Raw genomic sequence first — 18371 nt, forward strand, 5'->3', positions numbered from 1 at the left:
CTAATAATATAAACCTCTATAAGTTTTTATGAATACACGCATTACGTTATGTTCATGTTGATGTCAGAAGAGTTCTATTTCCTGCAACAGAAAAAACATGATAGGTGGAGAAAAGTATTCTCAATGCACTACAGTTGAAAACTATTGCACCTAAATATTTATACAAATTCATCTATGTATATCAATTATTAACAGCACATTACAATTTCATTTTGTTAAATTTACCATTATGGCTTATTCTCAGACTTTCACTTCACCGATAAATGACACTAGGAAAAGAGCACTTCTAAGATTACAACGTACTAAGCAGCGGTTATAATCGTACCTAAACTATTTAGATATATAATATATACTTCTTTCTAGAAAAGAAGAAAGACGATTTTCATTTATTTTTTAATTTAACATAAAAAAGCAAGCTGAGATGTTCGTAAAATTGTGTTTATTATAATTTCTTAATTATGCCTAAGTTAATAAATGAATAATTAACTTAATCAAAAGACAGAAAAATCTAAATTTGAGGCCACATAAACAAAATAAAGTAACCGGTTGAGGTGGAATTAGAAAATAAAAATAAATGTGTATCTTATAAAGCAAAAGATTTATTATGCATAAAACAAAGCAAAAAAACACATACAAAAAATTCCAGTAAATAATATAAAGCATTAAGTTAAATTTAAACTACAAACAGTTATAATAGATTTAAATACATATTACATAAAATATAGAAAAAAAAATTAAATGAAACTCAATTTAAAACAAATCCTTCACTATGTAAAGGATAGTTAAATATTCAAAACCAATTTATAAAATAAAATATTAGAAAATTACAATAACAAAGTTAAAAATTTATATAAAACAGTTTAAAAGCTGATAAAATTTATTCCTACAATTCATAGAATATAATATATATCAAACAAATTATATTTTAAAAAAAGCATACAAACTTATTGATGAGAAGCACATGAACAATCTTACAAAACTTGTATACAGTACAGTTCCAATATCTCAATATCAGAAATTTGAAAGGAAAGCTATTAAAATGACAATAAATAGTCACAAAGCCAAAACCTCGGACTAGTCGGTTCACAACCAACTGATATACTGCAATCAATCAAAATTGTAATCTTTGATGAAACAAAACAATAACATTTTTCAGATAAATCACACTTCAACAACTTTATTGTTTTTTTACAAAATACTGGTTTGTCTGTTATTAAAACATGTATTAATCAAAGGGTTTTTCAACCATTAGAAATGTTTGGTTATGTTGATATATTATAATTTGTCAAGTAGTGTTTTATTATTTCATATATTTCTGTATTATATTAACTACTGTACAGTTAAGATCAGCACTTCACCAGTTCAGATGAAAGAAAAGACAATATTATAACAGATATTGAGATATACCTCACAAATTTTATAAGAGTGTAAATGTTAGAAATGAATTTCAACCTGACGACTACAAACAATTAGTCATAATTTTTTAAAAACATTTTCATAATTGAGATTTTTGTCATTAAAATCCCAACATTACTTTTTTATGTAACAAAAATAGATTACAGTTCTTAATAATTAATTATTATCTGACACCGGAATATAGAACTACAATGTTAATAATTAAAAATAACTATAAATGTCAATAGTAAAATAATTAATATTTCTGATTTAATATATAATAAATTAAATAAATATATATCATTTATCATTTGTTAAAAAATAAATAAATACTTATTATTACATTTGCACCTTTGGTTAGTAAAATTAATAACAGAACCTAATAGAGATTAGAAATATGCTAACTAGAAAATTTACTTTGGTTAAATATTATGAGGAGTGTTCAAATTTAAATTATTAATTTGGTGTAAAAGAAAACAAAAGCCAAAATTGGTTAACTAATTTTTAACAGAAAAATTTTGACTTCATTCTTTTGGGATATGCAGTGTTTTATATATCAAATTTCCTATAAACATTGAGTGTCACTCAAATTTACTGAGTGGCCATCTGAAACAAACAAAAAAATTTAACATTCCATCTGCTTTTTACAGGATAATGTGCACCCTCATTTGGCCATTCATATGATGACTAGTCTTTAGAAGTAGACTATACTGCAACATCCCCACTATAGTCTGGTACTTATACCCTCTGACTTCCATGTGTTTGTACCCTTAAAAGATTTAGGTGGTAAAAAGTTTGTTCAAATGAAGAAATCAGTGAAACTGTTTGACAATGGGTCTATCAGAAGCCACAGAAAGTTTTTCTTTTTTTTTAAGGAATACAGTAACTAATTGAAAGATGGCATCTGTGCATTGAAAAGGAGGATGTTAAAAAATAACAGTGTAATTTATTGTTTCATATTACTTTTTGAATAAATTATAATTTAAATTTGAATGCTCCCATTACTTATACATTTATCTACGATGTGTGTGATGTGAAATCAATAGCAAAAATGAAGAGTATATCCAACTAGAAAATTGTTTACCATATAAAAATTAAATCTGCTAATATAAATTTTAAACAAAATGTATATAAATAATATAGATTAAATAAAATGTAAAGTAGACACACAATAATCTGACCATCAATTTTAAATATTCTTAAATAATATGGATCTTTAAAAATAAAAAAACCAGAAAAACAAAGAACCAAAAAATAAAAACAAAATACTATAATTAATATATACACATAATTTTATGAGACCTGAACAGAAGATAGTGCTTGTTCACAGATCACTACTGCAAAAGTTTATGATCATGCCTGATTCAAGGACAGCCACAATAACGTATCATACCTCATGGGAGTTTCATCACATTAGAAAATCCCATAACACTTTCTGTCCTTTTTTAAAATGATTAATAAAATTGAGATCAGTTATTAGATTTCTTACTGTGAAGAGTACATGACCATATAAGATCATTAACAGATTTTAGAAAGTATACAGCAATGTTAAATATGAATAAACATTTTGATCATAAAATGACAAAGATTTTAATATATAGAGAGAAAACTTCCAATGTGAAAAATAAATAAACTGGGCATCTATCTTCATTACAGATGATTTCTAACTTTATGTCAATGAATTCATCAAGCAAACTTGTCATCACACACTTGATGACTACGTGAAAATTTTCTATGTATTTCTCATATCACAATCCTTGAAAATGTGACCAATCATCTTAGATGTGCAAAGAACCTACTTCACATTAAGAAGGTTCTATACAAGCTTACTGATTAACATAAAGCAACAACTCAAACGAATCGACAAAAATAAATGTTTCAATGAATCATTTTTAACCATCCCCTAAAGCCCTGACTTAGTCCTTTTCATCACATGAGTGAGTAAGTGCAAATGGTAAAGGAGCCTTTAGATGAGGAAAACAGGTGGGAAGACCAGGTGACAGAAGTAATAAGGCAGCTTATGATGTGCAAGAGAAAGTGATTAATAAGATGAAGAAGAAGGGATTGAGGAATAAGGCACGTAGACTCATAAGATTTAATTTTTTTCATATGGTTAAGAGTAAATATTCTAACCTATAAAATAGTAATCTATTGGCAATATTGAACTCAGCACATGCAGCTATCAACCTAAAACAAATGAAAATATGATTTGCCTCACCAGAGATATTTACCCAAAACATCTCAGAAAATGTGAAGCAAAAAAAAACACAGCAAGGCAAAGAAGCAATCAATAACTATCAATTATTTACCCCAAAATAAAATTAATTGAATAATATATATAATATTAATATTATATAGACTCAAAAAGTACAATTCCATGACAAATGCAATCCCTCACTTTTCTCATTTATTTCCAACTTACTACTACAGATCCATTTACCAATATCACACTTGATTTAATTATTAATTTTCTAAATACAATGTGCTACAAATACACACTTGACTAGCTTAAGAAAATAAATTTTATTAAATAATAAAAATAATAATGAACAAAAATTTTAAATAACCTTAATTTATATTTCTAGTTTAACTAGAAATATGAGATTCTAAAGATTACTTAAAACTATCAACTTTTTAAATGATAAACTGATCTCAAATTTAACAAAAACAGAGCTTTTAATTAAAATATATTCATTATGTTTTAAGTCACTCCTGTCACCATCTTACACACTGTTGCTGCTGTTATCATCCTAACATCAAATATTATTATTCCTAACAGTTATATATGACAGGCACAAATAATTTAGGCAACAAACTGAATAAAAAAAGTACTCCCAAAGTCAAAAAAAAACTGCCTTCAATAATCATCTCATATACCAATATGGGAATATCACCAAATCAATCCACAGAAGATAATCACCAAGAGTGACTGAAATTGTTGAATGAATTTTAAAAGCTCTGAATTTATTTGATTTGATCCAATGATTGAAAAATTGTTTTAAATAAGCGCGAATATGCTTCAAAAATGTTCATATGGTAAATAAACTCTTTTCATATTCTCACATATGATGAATTAATTGAAAAAAGTACAACCAGCTGTCATGGAAAAAACAGCAAAATTACAAATACTTTTACCAGTTACACAAACAAATAGTCTTTCTTATAATAGTCAGATTACTGAGGATCTACAGCATTAAATTACTTATAATGAAATATTTTTGGTAAAATATTAGTATCCAAAATAAATACAAAGGATAAAATAAAACATATTTCTATAACAAAGAATAAAATTTAACAATAGAAGCAGCATAATTTATAAGAAAATTCTCTTTAAAAGATCAGTGATTACAAATGACTAGCGTTAACTTACACTCATAAATTTGATTTATTATGTACTTATGTGTACACATATATAAAACTTTTTTTTTGTGAAATTAATCTTTTGAAGATTCATATCATTCCTCTATTCTGTTAAATTATTTTTAAATTCTATTAAACAAACCACCAAATACAGAATATTGAGATAATTCCATTGCTGTACAATAAAAATTTAAAAATAAAAATAATGAAAATTGCATAATAATTTAAATGAGTGCTGTTATCTGTTGCAGTTTTTATAAGATCGTCTCTCTCAAATACTGTCTAATTGTTTATCAAACTGAAATTTTGTCTGTATTTATAAATGTAATATTTTTTAACATATTTAATTTTGTCATATTTATTAACTTCTAATATTTCCAAATGTGTTAATATCAGAAATATAATGTTTATTGTTTCTCAGATAGTCCATCATATAAGATAAACCTAGTTTATTATTTTTGTACTTTCTGGAATGTTTATGAAATCTAGTTTTAAAGGATCTACTTGTTTTTCTTATATAAATCAATCATCAAATGTAAGTGTATTATGTGATGAAGGTATCTTCTACTGCTGCAGTAGATAACAGCACATTTAAATTAACAATTTTCATTATTTTAATATTTTTATTTTTTTATTTTTATTCCGCAATAAGAGAATTACTTCACTCATGACTCAGGATGCACGACCCACAAAAGTACTTTCATGAAAAATTAAGGTAAGATATGTCTTGTCTAAATATTCTGTACTAGGTGGTTTAACAGAATTTAAATATATATATATATATTTACAACCACATATTAATATGACAGTAGTTTATCTAACCAAGCTATAATGGCACTTCCAAAGTATACATGTACATAAAATAATATTACACAAAAAAAATGTTTCAAATTTAAGTTCATTTAATGCAGTAATAAATTAGCATTATTACCCCAGAAAATGTATGAAATATTATCACCTATTTTTGTTTTATTTTTCGTTTGGTAGAAAAGATTAGTGAATAAAAAGAAAAAATAAATACTGCTCAATGAATAACATAAGATGTAACATAAATTATGTGTTTATAAGTATTTTTATACCTCATATAATATAAAAAAGTTACAGACTACTTTGTTATTGAGATCAAAAGTTAACTCAAACTAGACTTATCTGAATAAAAAAAATTATGGAAACATACACCAATAATAGCAATAACAGAAAAAAGCTCAAAATAGTGTCATATCAAGCAAATAAACCATTATAAAATTAACACAAAAATTATATTTAAACAAAATAATATAATTAAAAATCTTTACATTTTTTCATCTACCAAGTAGTTTTAATTAAAATGAGGTAAAGGCACACCATTTCAGTCTATAATACATATCTGTCAGTCATTTAAAAATAAAAATAAAAAAATTGAAAATAGTAATATAATCTGATAATAAAATAACTCTATAACAAAAGGGAATTATATCTGATAAATTCACAACATATATATATACAACTTGTAACAATTTCAGTAACACTATTATGTAAAACAGGAATTATATAAAACATATCAACTAAAGTCCAGTATTAAATAAATAAAAGACTAGTCACCCAAAAGATTTAATTACTGAAAAGATTTACTTTTACAGTCTACATCAAATAATAATAATAATAAGAAGAAGAATATTTTTCAGCACAATTATCCCACAAAATACCAAATGTAAATATTACATCAGCACCAATTTTACATAACCAGTATGTTTCAATCAGTAAATACTCTTCAAAAACATAAACAAAATAGGTAAACTTTATCCAAACAGTGCAAGTATTTATAAAGTTCCTAATATGTACAATTAATATTTCAAGAATTTATCATAGAAAATAGCTATAATTAAATATAGCCATGAAAAAATAGCTACACTGAAATTACTAAGACTAATTAGAATCAGCATTTGTACAAATTCATTTAAAGTAAGATATAGATAGACTAAATTATTCACCCGATAAATAATTAATTGCCTGCATAGATATGAATGGTTTGAAAAATATCAAAATTTTAAGAAAGCATAGATAATTATTTATTTTAATAACTGGAACAAGATCTGGATGATTTTTTTTACCATTGACAACAGAAAGTTTCCAAGATAAAAATTTGAATGGCACAAAGTTACAGATTTGTCCACAGAAATAAGAATGAACATTGTGCATTTGAAACATTTTTTTTAAAATTAACAACATAGTTTACCACAAACTATCTGATAGCAGCAATTCAGATGTTAAGTATTTATCACGAAGGAAAATCCTAGTCTTCTAGAAGAATTATTATCCTAAAGACCATTTGCAAAAATGGAGTTTTGTACTCAATTGAATCTTTTCTCTATTGTACCATTGTTGAAAGTTTCAATGTATTTGAGGAAACCCTTTAGAAATTACAGAAAATTACGTATAAAAAAAATACCTAACTTACACCTTTTTCCATTCACCGTTCAATTTCAATATTCTATAATCCTCAAAAAACCAAAAAATAAATAAATTGGTGTTTAAGTACATTTAACAACAGATTCATATATAGTAAAAAAAAAATAATTATATATATATATACACATATATAATTTTTTTTTTCTAATTTATTATTTCTATAGGCAATCATTAAAAAAAATTTGTTATTTCTGCTTTCAGAAATCATAGGAACTTTTTAGCTCTGAACCATGAATGTACCTATAACGAGGAAGAAAGAAAATTGTAAAATAAAGATTAAATTTTCATTAAAATCTCAACTGTCTGTAATTAATGATATGTAAAATAAATAATTATAATTATAACATATCAATGTTCCTGAGGATGGATTACTGATCTGAAAATTCTTAAACATACTATTAAGGATTGTTGATAAATGGAAACTATTGTATAGATAAATTACAACTAAACTCCAAAAACTTCTAGAATATTTCACATAAACCGAGTTTAAGGATAATTAAATACGATTTTTAAAACAAGACTAATAATAAATTGATACTGACCTTGATCAATCCTGAGATTGATTTGTTACTGTGGCAATGCAATTAATTAAAGATTCAATAAATAATTTTATTCATAATTACTAATACGATTTGTATTGTAAATCTTCTAATCAAAATAAGCCAACTATAAATAAATCCTATCAGTAATATTAATAAAAATTAAATAAATTTATTTTAAGTAACTAGACAAAATTTAAAAGATTAATTAAAAATGAAATAAAATAAAGTAAAATAACAAAACTGTATATAAATTGACCTTAACAACATTATTAATAACTTATTAAATAATAACATTAAGTTTTTGTTTACTTTCTAATTTTATTACTGTGTATTTTGAAATTTGTAAATGGTTTCAAATGAGAGAATGGAATAATAATCCGAGCCATAAATCACTGAAACACAATCAAATACCCTCTCTTAAAAAAAATAATGGGAACAAAAAAAATAACTCAATACATTAAATAAAATTTAATAAAAGACAATTAATTTAGAAATGTCCTGCATAAATTTATGATACAGGTGAAACTGATTTGTAGCTGGTAATTAATACAACCTCATGAAAAAATTGTACCTTCCAACTGTACTTTCATGGATACTGAATTCAGCTGCAGGAAAATCAAGTTTTTATATATACGAATGTATTTTGGTAAAAGGTCATTCAAATGGACCCTCCGCTACTTTGATACATCACTCTCACTGATCTAAAGCACATATCTACGTACTCAAATCAAACTTGCAAATGTTTTGTAAATGGGTTATTGAAATTTAAGTATTTGAAATGCTGCCGCTAAATATAAATAAAAGACAACACTAATGACAGTAATAATTCTTAGTTTCATTATTTTTATGACCACGTAATGAAATTACATCTTACAATTAAGGCCTTCAATTATATTTTTTTATTTAAATTTTCATACATTTAAATTTAAAAAATACTTCCTAAAATATGTTGACTAATTTATTTCATTGCAGCAAATATTAGTCATCATATCTCTCTGATTTACAGTCTTTGCTAGCACTATATGTACAAATTGCCATCATTGTTCCAATTGGTTTTATAAAAAAGACATTAACATATGAAAACAGTCTTTGCAATTTTGTACTAACCAGCAGAAAACATTTTAACAATTTAACATTTTATTTCTGCTTTAATCCCAAATTTTTAGAACAGACGAATTCTTAAGACATTCAACCTATTGTAAAACAGGTTGTAAGACATTCATTTAACAAAAAACAAAAATTTAAATAAATATATTTAAAAAAAAGAGCATTCAAATTCATAAATTGACAAAAATAAAAAAAAAACAGTTGAAGTTTATTTCATAGCATTTAATTTCTCAATTTCACCTGTTGTTAATTACTTTTGATTTTCTATCCAGAAAATGTCATCTTCCTACCACCTGTGTCATCAAAAATATAAAATTTCTTAAAAGTATGATAGATAAATAATTTTATTAAGTACAATCCTAAGTCATCAGATTCTTTTTTATAAAGATAAACTGACAAAAATAGGATGTGGAAAGATCTAGTTTTGAAAATTTCTTACAAAAAAATATATTAAATAATTTCAGATCCAAGTCAATAATTTCATTTACAAAGCTATATGAAATTCTAGAGTTAAATAAATGATAAACATAATTAACATAACATAACAGCAGGTTATATCAGTTTTCAAGCAAGATTCAATTCAAAATTAGAAAAATCATCTCTGAATGACACACATCTCTCAAAAAAGTAAGAAAAATTTATAAATAAATCAATATATTACTAAATTAATCACTAAGATCAACTTTAGGAATAATAAGGTTTAAAATATTTCTAAATTTTAAAAATATTCTGTTCATAAATAACTTAAACTAATCATTGATTTTATTGGAATTGACTTAATTCAATTAAAAAAGTAACAATAATATCAGTCTGGAAATCAAAGGAGTAAAATTTTTAAAATTAAGTTATAGAAACAATAATAAAAGTACATATCACAATAAAATTTAAACTCATCAAAAAAATGAATAAAAATACACAAATGAATTCAGCAAAATAATCATAAACACAAAACCGAAATGAAAAAAACTTGTTACACACAACATAATCAAACACCTGTATTTGTTTTCTGTTATTTTTTTTTAATTCAACGCTGTAATAAATACACAAAACAATAAACAGTAGAACAAGTATATCTTGCATTAGTATAACCAAAGGATTTCACTTTTGTAAGAAAAATACTTGAAACATAGTGAAATTTTTAAAGAAACTTCCTTGAATGACTAATACTGGAAGCTAACAACTTTTTGAGAAAATAAATAATTAGTACTGATGATTAAATTATTATTATTCTGTTATCAAAAACAACCACCCAATATTTTTTCAGCAATCACTGAAATAGTAAATTCAGAATTAAAGAACAAATAACAAACTTGAGATAGGTAATTTATACCAGTAAAATGTTTAAAATACATTATACAAATCAATTACGTCTCACTGAATGCCAGTAATGAAGATAAAATAATAAAATGGCATAGACAATTTAGAAATGAAACTATCGAACCAGGTTAAGGGGATTACAATTTAAGAAGACAAATAATTTTTAAATAAGATGATTGGGAAAAAGTATTTCCAGAAATGTCCGACTCAATTTCCAACAAAACAGAAGCTAGAGCCAGTGAACAAATAGAAAATATAACAATCTGTTTTAATTCATAAAACTCACACCTTAAGACTGTCTAGCTATGTAAGAGAATGTGTGTTTATCTAAAAAACAGATATTCAAGCGGTTCATTCATACAATTTAAGTGATGAGAAAACCCTTAAAGGTAAAGAATTTCTGGATATCTTGATAACTAATCTTAACAAAGAATTAATTTCCAAAGTAAGGGTAAAGATTTAAGAATACTGTTGTGTGACAGAATGACTGAAGATAGTTTTGGATATTGCCAAGATGATTTGTCAATTCTAAGTAAAAATTTTGGTCAAGGTCATTTCTCAGTTTCTGTTCCACTTCTTGTCAGATGATCACAAAAATTGCCATAAGACATATGAAAAAGATGTACTTCAGACTGCTAGCAGAATCCTTAAACTCAATTGTAACAAATAATTAACTTGATATCTTCACTGTAATCCTATAACTCAATATTAGTGCAGGATGCAAGTAACTAGAATCATCAAAAGGCAAGAAAATCCACTTCAGAAGTTAAATAAAGATAATGCTTGTGTTTTGCAACAGCAACAAAATAATTCACCATGAATTTATACACGATAGAAACTGTCACTAGAAAGTTTTATAAGAATGTTGTTATAGAATGCTTATGGTGGAGGATTCACTGTGTCCATTCTAATAAGTCAGGAATTTAGCTCCTTGACAATGCGCAAGAGCTCAATAGGATTTGAAGATATATTTGACTCGCTAAAAGTATGCATGATTGATCAATCATCCACCCTAATCTCTACATTTATCTCCTTGTGATAATTTTCTGCTCCCAAAATTAAAGTTAAAATTGAAAGTGCATCTTTTTGAACATCAGATATCTGTTCAAATGAGACCTTGAGCCTTCAGCCATTCCAAAGAAACTTTTTAATATTATTTCAATCATTACTAGATCATGGCTTTCATCGCCTGTTTTAACACAGAAGGGATGTATTTTAAATAACTGATAACATTCAATCATTTATTTTCTATTTTATTCTAAGTCTCATTCTTTAATTTTCAAATTTTGTAGATTTTGACTGATTAACTAAAACTAATAGTTATATTTTGAAACAGAAACCGTTCTGGAAAAGATCAACATTACCTAAACAAGTCCTGGATATCAACATTCCACAAACCTACTTCTTTTTTTTTCAGCCCAAATGGGAAGTATAAATATTTTCTTTTGCCTACTTTGTGAAGATTTCTGCATTCAAACAAACAGCTAGGAATTGCATATCCTATTATAACCGGTTAAAGAAATTACAAAACGTACTTCTATGCAAGCAGAAAACTTTTTTTTTTTGAAAATAAAGAAATATGAATGAAACAGGATAAAAAATGTATTTTATTTTCTGTAATCAAAATTCAGAAAAAAGATTTTTTACAAGTTTGAACAAATTTTAAAACACCAACAAACAGCGCAGTGTAAAATAAAGCCATCACATATTAACAAGATAATATTACAATTATTAAAAGTAAAACAAAAAATATGATTACTTACCGAGCAGAGCAATCAAAAGGATCAGCAGAGGTAACAACAGATATCTTAAAATAGATTTCTTTTTAGCATATTTATTCTTTGAAAAAAACCATTTACCGATGACCAAAAGAACAATAACTTCATGCAAAAAAAACCATGATGATAAACGATAAATCCATCTGAATGGCGCTCTCCACCAAACATTTAGTTCGGAGGCAACTGGGACCTCTAAAAAAAAAAAAGGAATCTTTTAAGTTCTTTTTAACTGATAATTAAGAGAGTAAAAAAACACCCCTCATAGATAAGGGAGAAACAGTACTGAAATCACAAATAAAAGACTAATTAAAGCACAGTTTAAAATTAGAGATTAAATCTTTAACATAGCCAGTTTTTAATTAGATAAACAAAGAGGGAACTCAAGTGAGCAAGTAGTGTTAGCAGTGTTAATCCAAGACACAGTAGAATTTTACTTAAAACATGTCACTTAAAATAAGTCACTATTACAGAATTTTTTCTTTTTAAAGGAAATAGAGTTTTTACAGATTTTTTTACACCCAAGTTCCTTCTTCATCAATAATATACTTCAAAAGATGTAACCCAATATTTTACAAAACATTACTGCTTCTTCAAATATACTAGATCAATCAGTTCATTAGACAGTTTTCTAAGCAGTTTTCTTCTATTTTAAATTAGACTATTTCTGTAGAGTGATTAGAAAACGTTAATTATATTAGAAGCAATATATATCTGTCCCTCTTAACTTTGTAATAATTAATCTTGTCACACTGTCTAACTCAATTGAGATGTTTGTAATAAATGGTTTTTCAATTATCATCCACTTTTAAATATTTAATCTCAATAGATATTTTGTAAATGTCACTTTCAACAAAGAAGGAGGTTCTCAATTTGAGGTGTACATGCTTTTTCATTTACGTTCAAAGTTTACTTCTCAACAGTTTTAATTCTAAGGATTCTTTTTTTTATTTATAAACCTCCTCAGGAGGTCCCATTGTAGGTTTTATCTAAATAAGTTAAGCAGACAATTTTTTAAGTGAAAATTATTGATCTATATTCTTTGACATTTTGAAGATTTTTTCCTTTTTGTCCCACCACCACTGCTAAGGACTGAATAATTATAACTTAATTGTATATAGCCTAATGCGATAAATTATTTTCATGCAAAAATTCAGAAATAAAGGAAAAATATTAATATTCTTGGGTTTTCGAGGGTCTAATCTCATGCTTGGTAACTTGGTGGTAGGTCTCTTAACAAACTTTCTGAATGGCTTTTCTTATTTCTACCCAAAATACAGGTTTCTCACTATTATGAACAGCTATTTTTCATACAGACAGTGATTTTTGTAACCTAACCAACTTTAAATAAAAATAAAATAAACTTCGAAAAAATAGAAAGAACTTCTAGAAAACCCCACATTAAAACAAGTAAAAATAATACTTTTTCAATTCTTAAAATTTTACTGTAGAAAATTAGTTAAAACATTTTAATTTAATAACAATGACAATTTTTTAAATGTCCATCAGTACTTGTTACAGGATTTTGTTTTAATACTAACTAAATTGATAGTTAATTATTGGTTTTTAACATTTTTACTACTAGCTTATTATCTCGTATTAATTATTGTGTAATTTTTATTACTAGGAATACCAACAAAACATTTTTATGAATGTTTATAAATATATTTATTTATTGAATGTTTATAAATATATTTATTTATAAACATATATTTTTATGCACATTGAACAACCACATATTATATACAGCATTCAAAAATTTGTCAAGCCATTTAGGTATTTAAAATTTTGATAACCAGCCTTTATGCAAAGAATTCAATTATCGTTCCCAACAATATACTATTGAAAGAGTTCAACACCACTTGCCAAAATGATTGCAGAACAGCTTGAACAATGTTTAAATTCTGATTTTCAGATCTTTTTGAAACCATAATCCTCATTAAAATCACTCACTATTTTTTTCTGTCTGTATATTGACTAACTAAATTGAGATTTTGGCACACATGAAACTGGCATATTTAACTAACTCACAATTTTAATATTTTCATCTAAATATACAATTTAACATTTAGATATTTTTCTAAAACATATTCAAAGAATTTTAAAGTCAATATCTGTAAACAATAATAAGTCAAAAAGTAATATACATTAGGTAAGTTGAAAGATAACTAACTCTCAAGCAAAATACAAATAATACACATGCATTTCTTTCTCAAACAATGGATAAATTGATTGAAATTACAAAATTGTATATAAAAAAAAACTTTTTTTTTTCTGGTACACTATTCTGGAATAAATCTGTGAGTGTGGATTAACTCACTCTATAACCAAAATACTAGATAAATATAAACTTCCTGTTCTAGACCAGAAACAGATTCTTTTTATGATAACTGTATAAAATATGAACTTAGACACTACTTTGTAGTTAAGTAGCCCATAAATTTTACCACTATAAATTCCTGTAATTGTGATTCCCATAATTGAGAAATTAAAATGTGATGCTCTAAGAAAGGGACTAACAAGTTTTACAACTAAGTGATTTCTATAAAAGAAATCCATTTAGAGCAAACGGGTGATCGGAAGTATATTCCTTTTCAACTCGGATCAATAAAATTTTTAAAAGCTAAATGTTTATAATTAAAAAAAAACTCCATTAGGATTTAACCATAAGATTTCAAAAGAGATTTATCAGTTATCAAGTTTATCTTTCTTTATTTAAGTTAAAACTCCTGCTGTACTTCACCTTTTAAAAGATGTGATGAATTTACTTGTGATGTCTTGTAAAGTTCAGAACTAGTAAAAGCACTTCCACTGGTAGATGTTGTTTTAGTAATTGTATCATTTCTTGAGAATAAGCTGGTGATAAGTCTCCAAATTGTACTAAAAACTGTTGTAATAACTGTAACGACTTTTAAAAATAATTGTTTAACTCTTGAATTTGATGCTGATGCCGAATTTATGTTATTGGGCTGACTCTGACATTTTAAGAGAAACATATCTGCAATAAATAAATTATTTTAAATTAAAAATTAACTTGATAGAGAATTTTTTTTTCCAATTAAAAGACAGCTTATAAGTTCTATGCTTATAAGCTCTAACACAATTTATTTTAAAAATCATTAGACTAGAATAATAACAATAATAATATATGTGTATTGTAATTTAGCATCCTAGCAGTATATAATGATTGAAGAACGCTATAATCGGAGGATAACCTTACTCTTTAGATACACACAATTAACTGGACAAGTTTTAACTGCAAATACAGTATAAATCAGAATGGAATCATTTACAAAAACAAGTTAGTCTCTGAAAGAATCAGGAATGGTTTGCATAAATAGAGATTTAATGTTTCATTTGTATGTTTAAAATAACACATCGTTCGGTTATTATTTACTCAAACATGAATAAAGAAATGTTTCTTATGTATGACTCACAGCCTACACTAGCACACAGTTGTTCGCCACTCCCAGAATAAAGTGTGAAGAACGTAGCATAAATAGTAGATGTCAATCTTGTGCATGTTTGATTTGGATATTTTATACAGTTATAAAACTATAAATAAATACAATTAGGCCTAAACACTAATCAGCAATAGCCAATTAGTCTGCATAATATTGCATAACATATATATTTCATCTAATAAAGAAATAGTTTAATTTAATATATAAACTTAAGATTAAATAAGTAACTAATCAGGTATTAACTAATTAAGTTAACTAGTAAGATGTGAATTTGATCATTGATTGGAATAAATAGTTGTACTGTATACATACTGTCTTTAATCGAATAGTATTATAAACCTGTACTCATTAGGCAGCAAGATATACAACTATGCTGTTCTTCATATCTGTGCCAATTCAACTTGGACAAGCTTCTAATGTTAAATCAATAGATTGTAAAAAATCATTATCAATTGTAGTATGTGTACAACCAAATTTTATATATTTCTTTGTTGGCAAACATTAAAATATATTAATGATAAAGCGATGTAACATATTATGTTATGAAACTCTCCCTTTAATGAAACGTCTCTATAATAGAAAAATATTATGACACCGTTGAGAATTCATTAGAATGTTTACTGTATACGATACATATAACATTATTGGTATCCGCAAACATGCAACATGTAACTATTCTTATAAGTACATTATGTGTATATATCAGTAATACATAAATAATACATTAAATTTAAATGTATTATCTATATAAAATTAATACTTACATAATGTAATCATTAATATATTTCAATGTTTAACACAACAAATTCTTTTAATCCAGTTTATATATATATATATATATATATATATATATATAAAAAAAATTAAATAAAAATCATGTTTTTTTTAAACAATTGACCTTTATTAATATTCATACAAATTCCTTTAGTAATTATTATCTTACATTACGCAATAAAAAAGTAAAAAAACCTATTTTAAAACCTCTATATAACATTAAATCCTCAAGGAAATTTATATTTGTATTAAAAATGGTCAGTGAAGTAAATAAATGAGAAAATAAAATTTAAAAAAAAAGGAGAAAAAAGTAATTCATTCATAAAAATCTTTATCATCAGAATAAATTGATAAAATATGTAATAAATAAAATCAATTAATTTCAGAACAGTAAGCTAATTATACCTTAATATAATAAGGATATATTATCATTCTATAAACAACTCAAGTCAAGGGCATCTAATGTAATGTACATATACCTTCACTACAGTCATTTTTCTAGCAACAAAATATTAAAAAGGTAAGATGATATAAAATAAACATAATCTAATATCTAATTAAATTTTTCAGCTGTTAAAACACAATTTAAAGAGTTAAAACAGAAGAACATGTTATAAAAAATACATTAAGTGTTGACTAAAATTAAAAAAAAACCTACTTTTAAACGATATGAACACTGGTATTGAAAATACCAACAACAAGAGTAATAACAATAATTAATCATGTACTAATAATTATTATGCCTCCTATTATTATTATTATCCTCTACTGCTTATTACGCTTGTCTGTAATAAAGTAAGAAAAAATTTTAAAAACATTACTGAAGATAGGCTTAGGCCCAAAAGCACTTTAATAAAAAAAAAAAATTAAGGTAAGAGTGTTCTTTAATTCTTTACATTGTGGAATGGCTAAATAAGTTTATATTATATAATTAGCTAGAATTAATATACAGAGAAAATATGGACTACATAAAATTTAATTTGAATAAATTAATATATAAATATTATCACCAGTATTACTTATAACAGTAATAAATGGTGTTCATTAAACAGTACATAATTGTAAAAAACAATCACTATTTTGTATGATATGTGCTGATAGCATTGTTAAATTCGGGGAAAGTTAAAAAATTCAGAGGGAGTTACACATCTGAATTCAAAAAATTAAGAAAAGTGCAATGAAGACCAGCACACAAAAAACCAATATACTATACAGATATGTAATGTGAGAATAGAACAAGAAAGTTATACACCAGGTTAAAAAATTCATAGATCTTGTAAAATTATAGTTAAAAATGGAAGAATAGAGGTCAGGGCATGATTATTAAAAATAAAATGGTTTGTACATTGTAGAAAAAAGTTGCTACAGGAAGAAAAGCTCCTATCTAAACCCAAGTACATAAAGTACTAACTTAAATTATAATTACAAAATTATTAACCAGATTATGTATTAAATTTAATACCTCTTTGCCAACGATTTTTAATATGTTGTGGAGTAGGATGTAAAGGTGGGCGTGACAAGTTAGGTATGACTGGTATGCCAGGTGCAATTTCTTGACAGTACCATTTTGATGTAGTACTATATACGTAATCTGTTTTTGGAAAAAGGCTGTAACATAAAAAAACAAGCAAAAAAACATCAAACAATCTCTCAAAAATAATTCAGAAAAAAACAAGCCTAAAATGTGATATAAATTTAATTTTCACATCAAGCAATTTCTATTATATAACGCTTCGTAGATAAGTTTCTCATCTTTCATGAAACTACCATAATATACTTTATGTCATGATTACAGCATTTCATGAACAATTCCTACGTGGTATTAAAAAAACTTTAACCACATCTGCAACTTACATCTTCAGACTGCAGCAGATTAAAATATTTATCAGAAGTGAATATTAATATATTTGTCATGTTGCAATTGAAGACCCTTTATACACCTCAAGATGTAAGGTTAATCCTGCATATAAGACGTCTTCAGTTTTACGGTATCAGCAAATGAGTCACATAATTTGTATGTTACCCAGATATCTGATGTAGCTTTATTTAAAGGGACCAAGATAGCTCAATTCAATGTATGTGAAAACTTGCTACATCAAATGGCCATCATTACTTGACCCTATTTTTTCTGTTTAGTCTCTGGAACCACCATAAGGTATTACTTTAGAGAATGAATGAAGTTGATATAT

General features: G+C 25.6%; 1 protein-coding gene across 1 annotated transcript in view; it reads right to left on the reverse strand.

The window, feature by feature from the left end:
* Positions 1-18371, reverse strand: part of LOC142329698 (uncharacterized) — a 60021-nt gene that overhangs the window by 31688 nt on the left and 9962 nt on the right. The window contains exons 6-8 of the mRNA XM_075374404.1: positions 17645-17790; positions 14688-14942; positions 11933-12139 (exon numbers count right to left, since the gene is read on the reverse strand). Coding sequence (XP_075230519.1) covers positions 11933-12139; positions 14688-14942; positions 17645-17790 — 608 coding nt within the window. The remainder of the gene's footprint in view (positions 1-11932; positions 12140-14687; positions 14943-17644; positions 17791-18371) is intronic.

This window comes from Lycorma delicatula, chromosome 9 (assembly GCF_047948215.1).
Source record: "Lycorma delicatula isolate Av1 chromosome 9, ASM4794821v1, whole genome shotgun sequence".
NCBI classification, from domain to species: domain Eukaryota; kingdom Metazoa; phylum Arthropoda; class Insecta; order Hemiptera; family Fulgoridae; genus Lycorma; species Lycorma delicatula.